The sequence below is a fragment of the Cricetulus griseus genome, chromosome 2 (assembly GCF_003668045.3).
Source record: "Cricetulus griseus strain 17A/GY chromosome 2, alternate assembly CriGri-PICRH-1.0, whole genome shotgun sequence".
Classification (NCBI taxonomy): domain Eukaryota; kingdom Metazoa; phylum Chordata; class Mammalia; order Rodentia; family Cricetidae; genus Cricetulus; species Cricetulus griseus.
Genome location: NC_048595.1, coordinates 61594174 through 61611092, shown reverse-complemented (window position 1 = coordinate 61611092; position 16919 = coordinate 61594174). Strand labels below are relative to the sequence as shown.

The window sequence follows — 16919 nt, the reverse complement described above, 5'->3', positions numbered from 1 at the left end:
CTGTCGTAAAAATAAATACAGTGGAGTAAACTCATCTCCAAGGTTGTCAGCTGAAGAATCAAAGGAAATCTTTGTTCTAAATGGGGCTGCTTTATCTCTCCTCCAAGACTCAGGGAACACAGGGGAAGTGACAGTAGAAAGATTGTAGGAGCCAAAGGATGGTGAAATACATAGCAAAAAGAAGTCTTTGGACATGGCATAGCCATTACACTCATGAGCTCAATGTAACTGTGATTAGCTGTAGGAGATTGAAACATGATTAGGCCAATCAACATTCTATCATGGATGTGGGAGGGAACCTATGCAGCCCCACTACTTCTAAAGGAACTATTAGCTATCTATAGTTTTTAGGAAGAGATGTCATTTTCTTCAGCGATGTAATCACTTGTCAGTGGTCCTTGCTTGGGTAAATTTCCTCCCATACACACTGTCAAAAAATAAAGTAAAACACTAATTAAATTCAGCGGATCTCAAACAGATAGACAGACGGAGAGATGCATGCACGCACAGACACACACACACACACACACACACACACACACACACACACACACACACACACACACAGTGGTAGGAGAAGGGCATGCTGGGGAAAAAAGGTTTCTTAGGGAAAGGAAATGGAAAATCAGAAAACAGAAAGGTAGCTGAAATTATGTAAGTTCATTAGATACATGTATAAACTGTCAGCAAAAATAAAGAAATCCTCAGGACACACATGGTTGAAGATAAATTTGCAATCAGGATTCTGTGGAGTTTGGGTTTTTCAGAGGGTGGCTGTACTTCTAACACTAGGAAGGGTAGAAGAGGAAGTGCTGGGGGAACTCTCCTCTGCTACTTTTGAACTGTGTTGTTTCGTTAGGTTAGGTAACACTTACACACCAAATTGAGTCCACCTGGTTATTTCAGATGAAAGACAGGAATCACCTTTAATTCATCAGAAGTAGCTTTATTTGTTTGTAGCTCTAAACTGCAGTGTGGTTGTTCAACTGGATATTTTGATTGGGTAGGAACTGAAACTGATTACTAATAGATTTCCCTACCTTGCCTTCCGTCTTAGCTGAGATGTACTCATCACCATCACTACCACTTGACTACACGTTATGACCTCTTTGACAGCTCGAATTCTTGAAAAAAAAAATTCTTATATAATGGTGGTCTCCAAGACTTTTTAAGAAGTGTTGTTATTCATCTGGCTTGTCTTTAAAAAAAAAGTCTGATTTGACATAGAACAGGAAAGAAAATGTCCCCCTCACGTCCTAGAGGGAAGCTTTTGAGAGGGATATGTTTACAACAAACAAATGTAAGACCAAGATGCACCAGCACTCTCACAAAGTCCTTGTAGACTTTGGGATTTCTAAAGCAAAACCTCTCAGATAGAGAAAGCAAGGTCTAACAGTGCATATGGGGAACCTCAGTTCTTCACACGTATGTTTCAGTTGCTGGCAGTTTTTCCTTGGAGGTTCAGAGTAAGCAATGATGAACCTTTCAGGTTCTCTGTAGTGAATACATTTACATTACTATTACCCAACTGTCCCCTCATCAAATAGCTGGCATTCACCAGGTAGAGAGCCAAATGATACTGACTCTCCAGGGTAAGATCCAGCAGTTTCCAATTTTAAAACTCTTGAGTTATCTTAGTATTCAGTCAATACTTTTGGTTAGTAAGTCATTTGGAAGTTTCATTGTAATAATCAGACCTTAAATGTACTATCACAAATAACCTTGACATGAACCAGAGGAAAAGAAAAAGCAGTCAGAAAGCGTCAGTGATATCTGGATGCCAGATGGCATCAGCTTAGCCATGGGACTGATTCGGTAAGAAACAAAAGGAAATTCTTGTCTGTGAACTCCATCTGTGTGAATGGAACCCACAAGGATTTGGGTTTAAACAGAAGGACCAATGAGAGCCCCCATGATGGTCATACAGTCCTTAGGTGCCTTGTTTATCTTGTGGGAAACAGCATTTCAATACGTTTAGGACTATGTTTCAATATATTTAGCTAATATTTATACCCTATTAAACATAAAGTTCTTAACTTAGTGCTTAAGAATGTGCAGTTTAAAACGAAATGGTTAGGAAACCCACCTGTGGGCATGAATTTTTATATTTCCCCAAAGAATATATAGTGAATTAAACTTTAGAGAGGGGTTTAGACAGCAATGGTTTTTATATCTCAATACAAGGTACCTGAGTTTTATTCTCATCATGAGTCTCAGGCCCTGAAAAGTAACAAGGAAGTTTTGTTTTGTTTTGTTTTTCTTTTCTTTTTTTTCTTTTTCTTTTTCTATTCTTTTCTTTTTATGTAAGCCTTATTCTTTAGTGACTGAGCCATCTCCCATGCCACGGAATATCTTCTCTATGCATAGAAATAGACATTGTAAGAAACAAGAGTCATTCCCTGTAAAAGCAAGACATTAAGCCATGTGTTAAAGGATGCTGGGGCAGTAGCAGGTTGGCATCACAAGCATGCTAAGTGTGCAGTGAGCTAAGACCCTGAACAGAGCACTGCCGTTATCTTCTTGTGTCTTACCCTCTCATTCCCAGCTCTTCCCTTCCTAGCCTCATCCCTATCTACCAAAATTATCCCTACCCTGTATATGTCCTGCAGTAGCAGGCATTGAAGCACAATTATACATTTCACGATAGATAACTTTGGAAGAACACAGCACCTGTTCATGCAAAAACTGACCATGTTACCTGCTCGGAACAGTGACTTGGTAGATGCAGATACTGCAAAAGTTACCTACTAGTGTTTTACTTTCAAGAAACCTCAGGATTGGAGCTGGACAAATGATTCAGTAGTTAAGATCCCTGGTTGCTCTTCCAGAGGACCTAGGTTTAATTCCCAGCTCCCACATGGCAGCTCACAAGTGTCTATAACTCCCGTTCCAGGGAATCCCATGCCCTCTGTTGGCCTCAGCAGGCACCAGGCACACGTGGGGTGCACAGATGTACATCTAAACAAAACTCCTATACCCAATAAGAAATAATACTAAATTTTTTAAAAGAAAGAAATCTCTGGGTATTCTTGTCACAGAAGCAATAAGATTCAAGTTTGAATATTGGCCACATATCTACAAATTAAACAGAGGAGCTCCACATGAATTAAGAAATGTCACTGGGGGCTCAGTGATTAAAAGCACTTGTTGCTCTTCCAGAGAACTGAGATCTAATTCCCAGGACCTATGTGGTAGCTCACAACTCTCTGTAACTCCAATCATTATCTGCTGTGCTTTTCCGACCTTTTTGGCCACCAGACAGGCACACATGAAGTACACATACATACATGTGAGCAAAACTGTCACACACATAAAATAATAAAATAGATGAATCAAAAAAGAAATGCTATTTGATGTTCTAGTATGTGTGGTATGATTGACGTTAGAACTCCAGTTCTGTACTATCCATGTTAGAATTAGGTCTACCTCTGGGCTAAAATATCAGAAGAGCTAAGCTAATATGCCGTAGGACACAAATGATAAGCAATAGTTATATTGCTATGATAGAGTTTATTTGAGTCTGGCACTGGTGTCAAAATTAGTACCTTGGGAAAAGGTGACTGGGTCTTCCATGGCATATGATTGCACATTTCTCTCACTGGTCCTCAGGGAGGCAAAGCCATATGGTGAAACCAGACTAAAAAGCCAATGGATTCCTAAAGTTGTTTTTTCTCTCTCTCAAATACATCCAGCTGCCACCTATGAGTTGATGAGAAGTGTGGCTCTGTATTTGTATGTCCTAACATGGATTTAGCCCTGCTAGGATCAAGGTTTAAAAGCCATCAAACCATCTCTTCACATAGAGCAGCAGTGCACAATGGTAATGTATGGGCCCCAACTTGGGGCTCTATTAGCAACAGTGGGCCTGGACAGATCACTGAACCCATAAAACCTCCATTTCCTCATCTGTAAACTGAACATTGTGGTCTCTAGAGTATAGGGATTATGAGGATTAACATATGTAAAGTAGATATTTCAGGCCATGTTGAATTTATTACCTGCTGCTGTAACTAAACCTTTCCTGGAACCATTGATTTTCCTGGGGAATCTTCAAGACAGTTAAAATCTATTAGTAATCATCCATTATAAATACATCTTGTTCTAAGACCATTTAAAAAACACAAGGTTTTACCTGAAACTCAGCTTGTAGTTCCTATATCACACTTCTTGCCGTCTCTCCTCTCTACACTTCAGAAGGTCCTTGAAGACTCATGTGTACCACACTTTTAACCAGTCCAGAGTTTATCCTACCATGCAAAGGATAGGGTTTTTGTTTGTTTCAGTTAAAAAGAAATGCATGGGAAATTGTACAAACGAGTTAAGGAAGGTTCAGAAACTGCTTCCATGGAAAAGCAGCTTTCTCCTACTCTGAGTTAATGCACATGATCCCCACTGATTGCTCCCAGCATGCACAGAGACAGCAAAATCAATAATAAAGTCAAAGGCACAGACAGAGCCATTTTTATGTGGTCAGTAAAGACCTTCATTGCAATCCAAGAAGTCCTATATTCATCATCCCCTCCCACCATCACCACTGTTGCTCACCCTGTAGCTGCCTTCAGAAAGTTAACTCTGAATTCTTGCTCAGCTGAGCCCTAGAGAGTGACGAAGACAAATTAATGGGGTCCTCGTGTGCCAAAATAAAGCATGGACCTTGTCACCACCAATATATGTTAAGTCCATTAAGGTCATTTTTAATGAACTGAACTTTTCTTTGGAAAGCTCTGCCAAACTTGTTGAATTATAAAGGAAAGAAAGCTCTACAGAAATTCAAGATAAACTCATTTCACTCCATTGCCAGAAGAAATGGTTCACACTAAGTGTTCTGAATTTACAATGCTTTAGATTTTTATCAAGGTCAGGGCTGAGTGGTATGGATTTAAGATTTCATTGTGGTGTTAAGCTGAGAATCACAGATGCACTGATAGCTGTCAGCCACATGGCATCTTTAGTCCCTTTGGGATATGCCCTTTTAAGTAGTCAGAGGATCTTCCAGGAGAAGCAAGCCTGCAAGTCATGGTCTATTCACACACAGCAGAAGAACACAGAAATGTGGTCTAAAGTGATGTCATGGCCTCTTCTGTCATCTTTGAGGACAGTAATTTGGCTCAGCTCCTATCTACTATATGCAGTTATTGAGTATCACTTACCCCCACAAACTCTTAGTATGTGCTGAGTTTTTTAAAGTAAATTTTAACAAAACATAAAGGCTCCCCATGAGTCTCTGTAACCTCAGATGAGATCCAGAATGCTCCGAGGCCTTCTCTACTGAGTGGGTAGATGGCAGTAAGATAAGGCAATGCTTGGCTAGAGAGTAATGTATAAATTATGAGGTCAGCATGTGTCTCAAAACAACATCTTCTATAAAACAACATTTCCAGTGAGGTTTAGGGGAAGAGTGGTTGGCACAGAGTTTAAACATGCCTCAGGCTATGTGGCTACCCAACTATCCATCAATATGGCCTGAACCCCATAATTATAAAAAAATAAGTAAATACCATAAGAAATATGAATGACTGGGCTGTGTGCACCAGCTCTCATGCTATAACCCAGCACTTGGGAGGCTGTGGCAGGAAGATTGCCACAAGATTGAAGCCAGTCTTGACTGTATAGTGAGTGTGTCCTAGTCACCCTGGGTTACAGTGCAAGACCCTGGCTCAAGCAAAGAAAAGGAAGGAAATGGGGAGAGAGAAGGGCAAGTCAGGAGGGAAAGGGAGGGAGAGAAGGAAGAAAAGGAGAGGGAGAGAGGGTGATAGCTCAGTTAGTAAAGTACTGGACATGAAAGCATCATTTGTTGCCCAGAACCTGTATTTAAAAAGCTGGGCATAGTGACCCAAGGTTGCAATCCAAGAATCAGAGACAGTATTCCTGGGACTCACTGGCTAGCCAGTCCAGACTAACTTGAGAGTTCATGTCATAAATGACACTGCCTGGAAAACTCAAGGTGAAGTTAAGTATGGTGGCACATGCCTTCAATCCCAGCCCTCTAGAGGCAGAAGCAGGAGGGTCTCTGGGAATTTGAAGCCAGTCTGATACATAGCAATCTCCAGGATAGCCAGAAATAAATAATAGAGATCCTGTCAAAAAAATAGGTGGATGGCATTTTAAGAATGACACCTTAGGTTGACATCTTACACACACACACACACACACACACAGAGAGAGAGAGAGAGAGAGAGAGAGAGAGAGAGAGAGAGAGAGAGAGAGAGAGAGCTAGGAAGGAAGGAAGGAAGGAAGGAAGGAAGGAAGGAAGGAAGGAAGGAAGGAAGGAAGGAAGGAAACTCTTAGGTAGTCCAGCAAAGAACCTCACTGGATAGAATATATAAGCTGAGGCCTGAAGATAACTGAGAAAATTATTCTAAACTGAGACACAGGAGAGGGTCACCAAGAAAGTCTCCACAAATGACCAACTCTTGAGTGAGGAAAGAACTACATGCACTTGAAGAAGTGAAAGCAGGCATGTGTGGGTAGAGGAGAAGGGGGAAATGAAGGTGGAGGATGGCATATGTACCCATAGGAAGATTTTGTCTCTAATTACCATGTCAAATCATTGAAAATCAATGACTCATGATGGTAGCAGAGACAGAAGACAGACATGACTGCTGTGGTTATCAAGAAAAGACACAGCCTTGGCTTCTTTAGTCCTGGTTTACATGTTGTACCACAGGCAGTACACTGATGGGCTGGGCATGGTGGCAGATCAGCCAGTCAGAGACTGAATACTGACTGTTATTCATTGGACATTGTGACCCTGGAGATCTCTGTGCCTCAATCTAGACACTGGAATAAAGATAGCACTGTGAAAATACAATTTTCAAAACTACTATGACTCATATGCAAACACAAAGTTAATATACCATACATATTTTTTAATTCATGAATTATTCGGGGATCTCATTAAGATGCGGAAAGCAATTCAAATAGAGTTGGGCCTAAAAAGGTTCATATTTTCCAGAAGACAAAATCATTTACACCAACAGGAAAACTTTGCATAATTATGGACAAGAAACATCTGTGTCATCACCAGCCCTTTACAAGGAGATTTCTATCTCTGTGGAGTTAGAAATAACTGGATAAAGACATTTCAAGTGTCAGTCTCTCACAGAGTTAGACCACCCCTAGACAAGTTGCTGAATAATGCCAGCTCTTCATTGAAGAGACACTGGTAATCCCTTTTACTCATTTCACAGCATATCCAGCAGTCCCCATCTCCCAGGGACCTAGTGAGTCATGTACATGAAATACATATGGCAATCAGTGTAACTGCTAGCTAATATTATTTAATAGTTGGCTGACAGAGAAAATGGAAAAATGCTAATGAGGGAAAAAACAGTTTTTCAAGGGATAATAGATACAACTAGCCTGTCAGTTAGAATTAATAATTGAAGGAAATTGAAGAGTGAAGATTAACTTGTGAATTTTTCTTTTTTGTCCCACAAAACAATATTTATTTATTTAATATTATTCTCACCTTCAAGGGCCACTTTACTTTTTATTATATTTTATTAATTATTTGAGAATTTCATGCTATGTATTTGACCATATTCACTCCTCCATCTCCTCCCAGATCTCCCCCAACCACAACTAACAACTAACTCTCTCAACTAACTCTCTCTCTCTCTCTCTTCCTCTCTCTCCATCAGGAACAACTTATGTTGAAGGACTTATTTCTTTTTTTCCTTTTTTAATTTTTTTATTTCATCTTACATTCCAACCACAGTTCTCCCTCCCATCTCCCTTGCCGCCTTCTACCCGCCTCACCTTCCGCCCTAGCTCATACCCAGGCCACTCGTCCTCACAGGTTAGGGCTCTCATGAGAAGTCACCATAGTCTGGATCAACATAAATCCAGCTATATTGAACCTAATAGAAGAGAAAGTGGGAAGTAGCCTGGAACGCATTGGTACAGGAGACCACTTCCTAAATATAACACCAGTAGCACAGACACTGAGAATAACAATCAATAAATGGGACCTCCTGAAACTAAAAAGTTTCTGTAAGGCAAAGGACACTGTCAATAAGACAAAATATCAGCCTACAGAATAGGAAAATATCTCCACCAACCCCACATCTGACAGAGGGCTGATCTCCAACATTTATAAAGAACTCGAGAAACTAACTCATGAATTTTTCTAACCAGTGGCTAGTAGAGATACCTGCTATGATAAAGAAGACTGGAAGTTGAATACATTGCTAAGGGGGAAATCAAAATTTTTATTTTGAGGGGGCCTGGGAAGATGGATCTGTCTGGGTAAGAGCACTTGCTCTTCAAGCATGAGGACCTGAGTTGGAATGCTGAGCACCCAAGTGAAATGACGGGCATGGCTGCCAAGGTCTATAATCCCATCACTTGGAGACAGAGACAAGTGAATCTTAAGAGATCACTGACCAGTCAGGGCAAAATGACAAACGTCCAGTTCAATGAGAGATCTCATCTCAAGGCAATAAGGTGGAGAGCAGTAGAGGAATACAGCCAATACCCTGTTCTTACCTCCACACGGACATACACCAGCAAGCATACCCACACAGTCATACAAGCCATATTCATATACCACACATGCACACACACACTATGCACACACATGATAAATTACACACAAACACACACACATACATACATACACACTCCATTGCATACATACACACACATATACACTAACACATACACACACCATATACCACACATGCACACATCATACACACATTGTACACTACACATACACATACATACACACACCACATTGCATACATGCACACATATATACATACATATATACCATAAACACATATACACACATAACATACATACACACATACACCATATCCCCACATACACACACCACATACCACACATATACAACACACATAAATGTACACACACATAAACACATACACCATACGCATACACACCATACACCACACAATACACACATACAGCATACACACATACACACACACTTCATATATCACACACACATATACATGTACACCACACACACACACACACACACACACACACACACACACACACCATCACACACAGAGAAATCCATTTAAATCAAAGATGCTTTTGGAACTTAGATGTAAAAATATTAAGAAAAGATAGCAATATGTGCTAAATCCCATGAAACCTTATCAGCCATGTGTGTTGTGGCACAGATTCCTCATCTGTGAATTGCCTTGGGATGCTAAAATTCCCCTTTTCATCAGGATTTTATTAGGATTTAACAACTAATTTGTAAAATGCTTTAAAGCACTGTGCAAATCAGTGTTTGACATAGAAGGCCACTGTACATTTTTTACATTGGTTTCTTTAGTTGGGTCAGGATAAGATGGGTCAGCAGGTGTGAGTGTGCCCTAGCATGTGTTTGGAGGTCCGAGGACGACTTGCAGGAGCTAGTTTTCTCCTACTGTCATGTGAGTGCTGGGATTGAACTCAAGTCACAAGCAGCTTTACCCACTGAGCCATCTCAAAAGCCCTGTTTTTTTGTTTTGTTTTGTTTTGTTTTTTTGTTTTTTTGGTTATTTTAATTAAGTAAATTAATATTTGTTCTTTGAAAAGAAAAATATATAATATTAAATACTTAAATTTTTCTTAACAATGGTAATTGAAATTAGGAATTATTAATAAATACATTGCAATCGGCAAACCTGAGCTCTGAAGCATAGCAATCCGTAGGGTTTGGGGGCAGAAGGACCTAGGAAAGGCAATTAAAAAGGTGGTAATCAGAAAAGCTAACCAAGCTTGGTGTCATTTATCTCAAGACAGTGCTTTAAGAAGGAAGCTGTCTTAGTTTCTTTACCTGTTGTGTGACAAAATGCCCTGACAAAAGTGCCCTGCAGAAAGGGTTAATCTCAGCTCACAGTTCAGTGGCTCTTCCTGAGATTTCCTCCTGGTGAACAGTCTTTGAAAAGACAGTGTCTCTTTAATGCACTCAGGTTCTCCTTACTTCAAGCGCTGAACAGTTTCTACAAGAAAGCCATTGAAAGCTTTTTACAGAGGCCAGCTACCTCTCAAAGATGCTCAAGTGAATTCCATCACTAGCCTCTGAAGGACATCTCTCCTACTATGTGTTCTGGAACTAGGTCCTTCCTTCAAAATAGTGTGGGTAAAGAGCTTTAGATAGAGATAGTCAATAAGGTAACCATTGTCTTCCCTTCCCTTTTCAAATAGCTATATTTGGTTGCTCTACCAAAGTCTCATTTGTTTAAGTCCTGGGATCCATAATTCTGTTCAGTTTTACTGAGACACGTCATCGTGTCCATGATGCTCACTCAACTGCAGGCATGATGTGCAAGGGTTTGGAGAAGCTTCTGGCTGCGGGGGGTGCCCTGGCTAACACCTCCGCTGCAGACCTCAATCTGAGCTGCATCACTAACGTGGGTTATTTGAAGCTCCAGAGACTGTGAACCAACAGTGCTAGAAAGCCACGGCCATAATTCTGTTCAGACCTAGTGTCCCTAGCTAGGGACTTTGCATGTTTAATAGATTCTCATTTATTTGGGACGACAGGTTCTGAGGAAATATAGAATTGTCCACAAACCTTAATTCTTTTCAGTAACCCTTTTTAAACTTGTTAATTTTGTATTCTTTGACAGTTTCCTACAAATATAAAATTTGAGTCCTTCTCACCCCCTCACTTTGTCTCTTCCCCACTCTTCCCACCTAAACCCTTCACAGCAGCAGCAACTATAGCCACCCTATTTTTGACAAAGATGCCAAAAATATACCTTGGAGATAATTTTTAAAGTTCCTGGGAAACTACAGACTATGCAAACAATTTGAAAATTCCTCTGATGATTCAATTGAAGAGTTGTCTTCCCTTTGTAACATTCCCTTCGTAGTTTGTTTTTTAATCTGCTCATTTTATAAAGCTTTTAAACACCCTCCCCCCACTTTCAACTTCATTCATCATTTAATTTAACAACATTGAAGAGTCTTATGTCGGTTTTCCTGATGTCATGGAGAGGTGCGACTTGGGCAAGAGGGCTGTTCCTCCACAGCTCTCTTTTTATCCAGCTGCAGACTCTCTCTGTGCATTGACAGTTTTCTTCAGATGCACAAATTCCCAGCTCACATTTAAGTAACTGTGTCTACTCCAAAAGCTTTTATTCTGTAGTTACTATTTCAAGGATTACCTAGAAGCAAAAGAATCAACTTTGCAAACATAAATAGGTAAGAAAAGGGAAGCTTGGGTTAAACATCAGATAAGGCTGCCCAAAATGGCACATCATTAGCAATCAAGTGTGTGATGTTTGCCCCCAGTGACATACTTATGGAAAGGCTTTCCTGGTTAATCTGGGTAGACTTACTTTTATTTTCCCAACATAATGTTTTATAGGTACCTCTATAATTACTATTAAGAGTTAATAATGTTTTGGGACTGGTCTTAAAAAGTTCACAGGTTTAGTTAACACTGAAGCACCTATATGACAGCTCACAACCACCTATAACTCCAATTCTGTGAAACCTGACACCATTTTCTATCCTCCACAGACACCAAGAATGCATATGATGCACATATACACACTGGAACAAACACTTATTCACATAAAATAAAAAAATGTTCTTTTAAAAAGTTAAAGTTTTCAAAGAAACTTTGTAATTTGGGTGCAAATATAAAGTGAACAGTTGTCAAAATTTGTATTTCCAATATCCCCCCTTTTCTACAGGGATACACCCCAATACTCCTGTGTATGACTATAAACACAAATAGTATTGAATTCTATAGATATTATACTTTGCTATTAGAGTATGCCCATGGCAAAGTTTAATTTATAAATTATGCACAGTGAGATTAACAATAATGAAATTATGCAACTATAGCGGTATGCTTTTTAAAAAGTAATTTAAAGCTGTGCAACCAGCTGTACGTGGTTGATCATGGACTAACTGAAACGACGGAAAATGAGTCCTTGAAAGAAGCTCCTGTGTAACCTGTCACTTAGGAACTCAGCTCTTGCGGGAGCCAGGAATATATCTATTTCAAAGGAATTTAGAAGAACCATGCATATTTAAGTAAATATCAATAAAAGGAATTTGCAAATAGATGCAAAATGAATATGTACATTGGACAGTGAAGCCCTGGATTCCACCAAATAATTAATCTGACTTTTCTAAGGTAAAATCATTTGCATACTGGTTTTCTGCAACTGGTAGAGTGATACAATAACCAAAGCCAATGAAAAGCTGCTAAGATAATCAGGAAAGATGAATCTAAGGGGTTGTTTCTTTTTTTGCAGATTTTTTTATTTGAATTAGAAACAAGATTGTTTTAAATGACAATCCCAGTTCCCTTCTCCCTCCCATCCTCCTCTACCACCCCCCCAACTAAAACCCTACCTACCACATATCATTTCTGCTTCCCCTTGATGGTGAGGCCTTCCATAGGGTGTCATCAGAGTCTATCGTGACCTTTGGGATAGGGCCTAGGCCCACCTAAGGGGTTGTTTCTTTCTCTCTGTGATCCATTTTAAAGCATTTCATTATTTTCCCCAAGTGCTCCACTTTATTCTGGCCTCTCTTCTCAATATGCTGCCATACCACAAATTCCATACATAAATATGTAACAGAAAGATGAGGAAGCCACAACCCTATAGACTCATAGCTAAACAATGAACTAAAACTGAAGACTACCAAAAGTAGATGTTTGTAATGTGATTCAATGAAACTTCCAATACAAACTTTGAATCTAGGACTTAGACTAACAACACCATAAAAATAGCATTCCTGCAGGACTAGAGAGAGATGATCTTGCAGAGAAGCCTGACTCAGTTCCCAGTACTCACACAATTGGTAACAACAGCCTGTAATTCCAGCTCCAGTAATATAATGCCTTCACAAGCATCAGGCACAAACATGGTGCAAAAACATATACACAGGCAAACACACACATAAAAATACATCTTTTTAAAAATGGCATACCTATAAAGTTATTCTTCCACTGACTAATCCTGATGCATTTTTTAATTTTTATTACTGTGTGTGCATACATGTGTGCACAAGTGTGTGTGTGTGTGTGTGTGTGTGTGTGTGTGTGTGTGTGTGTGTGTGTGATCTTGGAAACTAAATATGGAGATCATGTCACCACCTCTAAGGTTCACATCTGTCTTTTAAAGACTTCTCTGGAACTACCATTCTTCATCATTCATCCAGCAGTATGACATTAACACAAAGAACTTTTTGAAATGCTCAAGCTAAACTTCGGTAAGAACATGGAACTATTAATACAGTGATCCACTGTAAAGATTCTCATCCAGCAGGGGATATTCAGGATGGGATTTCAAAACATCACACTTAAGCCTCCTCACTTTCTGCCCTCTCTGTGGCCTTGCTTCCTCCCACTTGTGGCTGGAAAACTTAAGATAGTAAATGCACAGCTAAAAGACGTAGGGATGTAGACAAAAACTTCAGAAAAAATGCAGTCATTCTTGTAGCCATTTTTACAATCAGATAGTTTTCCTTGAAATATAATCTCCTGACCAGCAAGGGGAGGGGGAATGGGTTATATCATACCATGCATGCAATAGAGAAATTAAAATGACTGCCAAGAGACAGCACCATTGCAAAATCGAATTGTTTTTAATTAGCCTGAACCTAGTGAGGTCCCAAGTATAGCAGGCTGGGAGCTACATCTGTGAAGCTATTTTGCATTTGATAGGACTCTCATTTGGGGTAAAGCAGATGTTTATTTGCCTTTTTATTGGGGGTATTTTATTGCTATTAACTCTACCATCCATATAGTCAAAAATTCTCACACATATATTTGTGTGCATATTTATATATTCTTTTGCATTTAGAAACCCTACTTTAAAAAAAAAACAACTCTTGCTCCTGTAGGTTCACTGGGCTCCTGTATCTTTGGAGATAATATTATTCAGATTCTATAAAGAGACTAAATGTAAAGTCATTCGCCTTATAGGCAGAGAGAGCAGAGGATACATTTATGTATTCTAGGACTCACTTTAGAAAATGAAACACAAACAAAGCTGGCTATATACATGTATAATGTATACCATATATACATATATGTGTGTTACACACATACACACACACACACACACACACACACACACACACACACACACACAAGATATCTCTAGACCTAAAATAAGTTTAGGAACTGTCTATGAATCTCAGAATGTTTGGCCTCTCTAGCAGACATTCTTTTCTTATAAAAGAGGTTAGAATACTCTGGCCCAGGACAGATCCAGACCCTTCCTCATCCCACCCACTACTCTACCCTCACCCAGTTTCTGCAACTAAAGTTTTGTTGAAACATAGCCCCACTGTTCTACTTGCTCATTTCTTCCAACAAGGGCAGAATTGAATGACTGCAACAGAGACTTCACAACATACAAAATCTAACCTTGCTCTTTACCAAAAGGGCTTGCTGTAATAGTCACAGAAGAAGTCTATTACAGGTTGCATGAGGCTAATCCTTACCAAATAGGAAAATCCCAATCTTTTGGGAATACTATTTGCCCCTGTGTCTCTACGCTAGAAGATAAAGAAGTCAAATATGATATTGAGGTGAAATTTCTTGGGAATCATCCAGAATGCCTGTTCCATTTACCATTTTGATGGATGGTCTAGTAACCTTTATACTCTCCAAGTAGATGGTTCTTCCAAGATAACTAGAGTGAGGCTCTTTTGGAAGGATTTACCACGCCTCCAAACAGTGTGTGTGCTTTGGGCAAGGACAGTCCTCTTGGGCAGACTGATCACTTCTGTCTCACAGAAGGCCAATCTCAGACTCAAGAAAGATCTTTGTTGTGTCAACAGTGGGTTGGTTTGCTATTAGAATTTCAGTTTCCCTGAACCAGCTAGGAACTATTTTATTGCCCTGATTGTCTAATCAGTTTCTTTTCTGCCGAACTCATGGTTAAAAAGCCAAGTTTGCTGCCTTGTCAGCATGCCTCCCTGTGAGAAAGCAGGACCATGGGGGTGGGGTGGGGGATAATTACCCCAAAGTTCTGTCTCCAAATTATTATACTAACTTTTAAGAAAATGTTAATGGCTCCCTCTGGGCTTTTTCCCCCAGGACATCTCAAGGCCACTGAAGTTATGGCCGTGGCTGATTAATGAAAAGCAAAAGCTTTGGGGGGATTTGGATATTTTCATACACTCTAAAGAAAGTCAAGAAAGAAAAAAAGAGAGAAAAAACAAGTTCTTCTGGTGTAGCCTCTTTCCAAGGGTGGGGATGGAGGATATGGAACAAACGTGTATGACTGCAGAGCCTCTTGTTTACTGTAACATGCCTGTGGCTTTCAATTTGAGCATGGCTTTCTATGTGATATAAAAAGACATGGAGTTCAGACTGATTCAAGGAATGTGTGAGGAACAAGGCAGCGCCATTCTTGGAAACTTCAAAAAAAAATCCCTCTTTGGGCATAAAAATAAATCCTGGGAAGCACACTGAACATAAGCAGGGAAAGTTACAGACAGGGGTTCCAAACTAAGAGAAAACTCATCCTTAATGTCTCCAAGGGCTTACTCTGTTATCGTTTTTAGTATCGGTATTGGTCTGGTGTAAGAAGAGCCAGCATCCTGCAAGAGGCACAAGTGCTGGGATTTGGAGGGAGAAGGACACCCAACCAATGTCCTGCTGCCACTAGGGGTACAGGGCAGTGAGCAAGCAGGTGGTCTGTGGCTGGAATGTCTTGCAGCTGGGAGTTCACATGACACTCTCGAAACACACTCCAGTGAGCTCATAAACTAAAGAGAAGCTGCCAGCCCAGAATTGGGTAGAGGATCCCGAGCACATCCGGGTACAACTCTGGGAGCGGAGGCAGGTGCGATGCAGCCCCTCACAACACCCATGGCCTCCTGCCTGGGGCTTCTCACCCTGTCCTCTTGTTTGCTTGCCAACTGCAGGTTCATTCCAGAAGCTTGGTCAGCCTGCACTGTCACCTGTGGTGTGGGAATCCAAGTGCGAATAGTAAGATGCCAGGTGCTCCTGTCTTTCTCTCAGTCCGTGGCTGACCTGCCTGTGGATGAATGTGAAGGGCCCAAGCCAGCATCGCAGCGTGCCTGTTACGCGGGACCATGCAACGGGGAAATTCCGGAGTTTAACCCAGATAATGCAGACCAACTCTTGGGTGACTTGCAGGACCTGGATGAGCTGTATGACTGGGAATATGAGGGCTTCACCAAATGCTCTGAGTCATGTGGAGGAGGTAAGGAGGGGAGCCCAGATCAGAGGCTACCATCTTCCCGGCTTCTTCTGTCCCTGCATGCAACTGTATCAGATGACTGTCCTATTCCAAGAATGATAAGTGAAGAAAGGAGAGGCAGCCATTCTAGATGTAAAACATCCTGAATGAAACCCTGATGGATTTCTTTCACCCTGAGTGGCTCTCGTAGTCAGTTGTGAGCGGCCAGCACAACTGAGGCCTTGGCTTGCAGCTGTCATTCCAAGGTTTTTTTTTTCCTCAACATTCAGTCTTAAGTCTATGCCTTTCTTCGGTGCTTCTGGGGTGAAAGGAAACCCCACTGCATTACATTCTACTGTTCTCAAGGTCACAGGAGAGTCCCTGAAATTTATTCAGCTCGTTTTCCAAGGGAAGGAGTGTGGATAAAGACAATGAACACCGTGCATAACAGGAGCTGGAGTAACAAGAGAGCAGTGACCAAAGGCAGACCCGGCTCTGTTCTGTGAGAGGGAAACCAGGATGCAGGGAAGCCGTGGGACTCATTCCATCTCTCACAGCTAGTAATGATAGCACTGGGCCCAGGCCAAGCTTCTGGTTTCTGTCTTCCCTCAGTCCTTCCATCATACTATACCTCCTCTAGGCTCGCAAAGAATCCCTGACGCTTTCTCATTATGAATATTACTTAATGTCAAATGTTTACATATATTTTCACCTGGTTCTCTTGGGTACATTCCATGATTTAGAAATAACTCCAGTAATGTTTGC

At 40.6% G+C, this 16919-nt stretch overlaps 1 protein-coding gene across 1 annotated transcript in view; it reads left to right on the top strand.

Annotated features, from left to right (window-relative positions):
* The window catches only part of Adamtsl1 (ADAMTS like 1), a gene marked incomplete at its 5' end in the record, with an annotated part of 351236 nt that overhangs the window by 176391 nt on the left and 157926 nt on the right, over positions 1-16919 (top strand). Inside the window, one exon of the mRNA XM_035438677.1 lies at positions 15877-16178. Within this exon, the coding sequence (XP_035294568.1) occupies positions 15877-16178 (302 nt within the window). The remainder of the gene's footprint in view (positions 1-15876; positions 16179-16919) is intronic.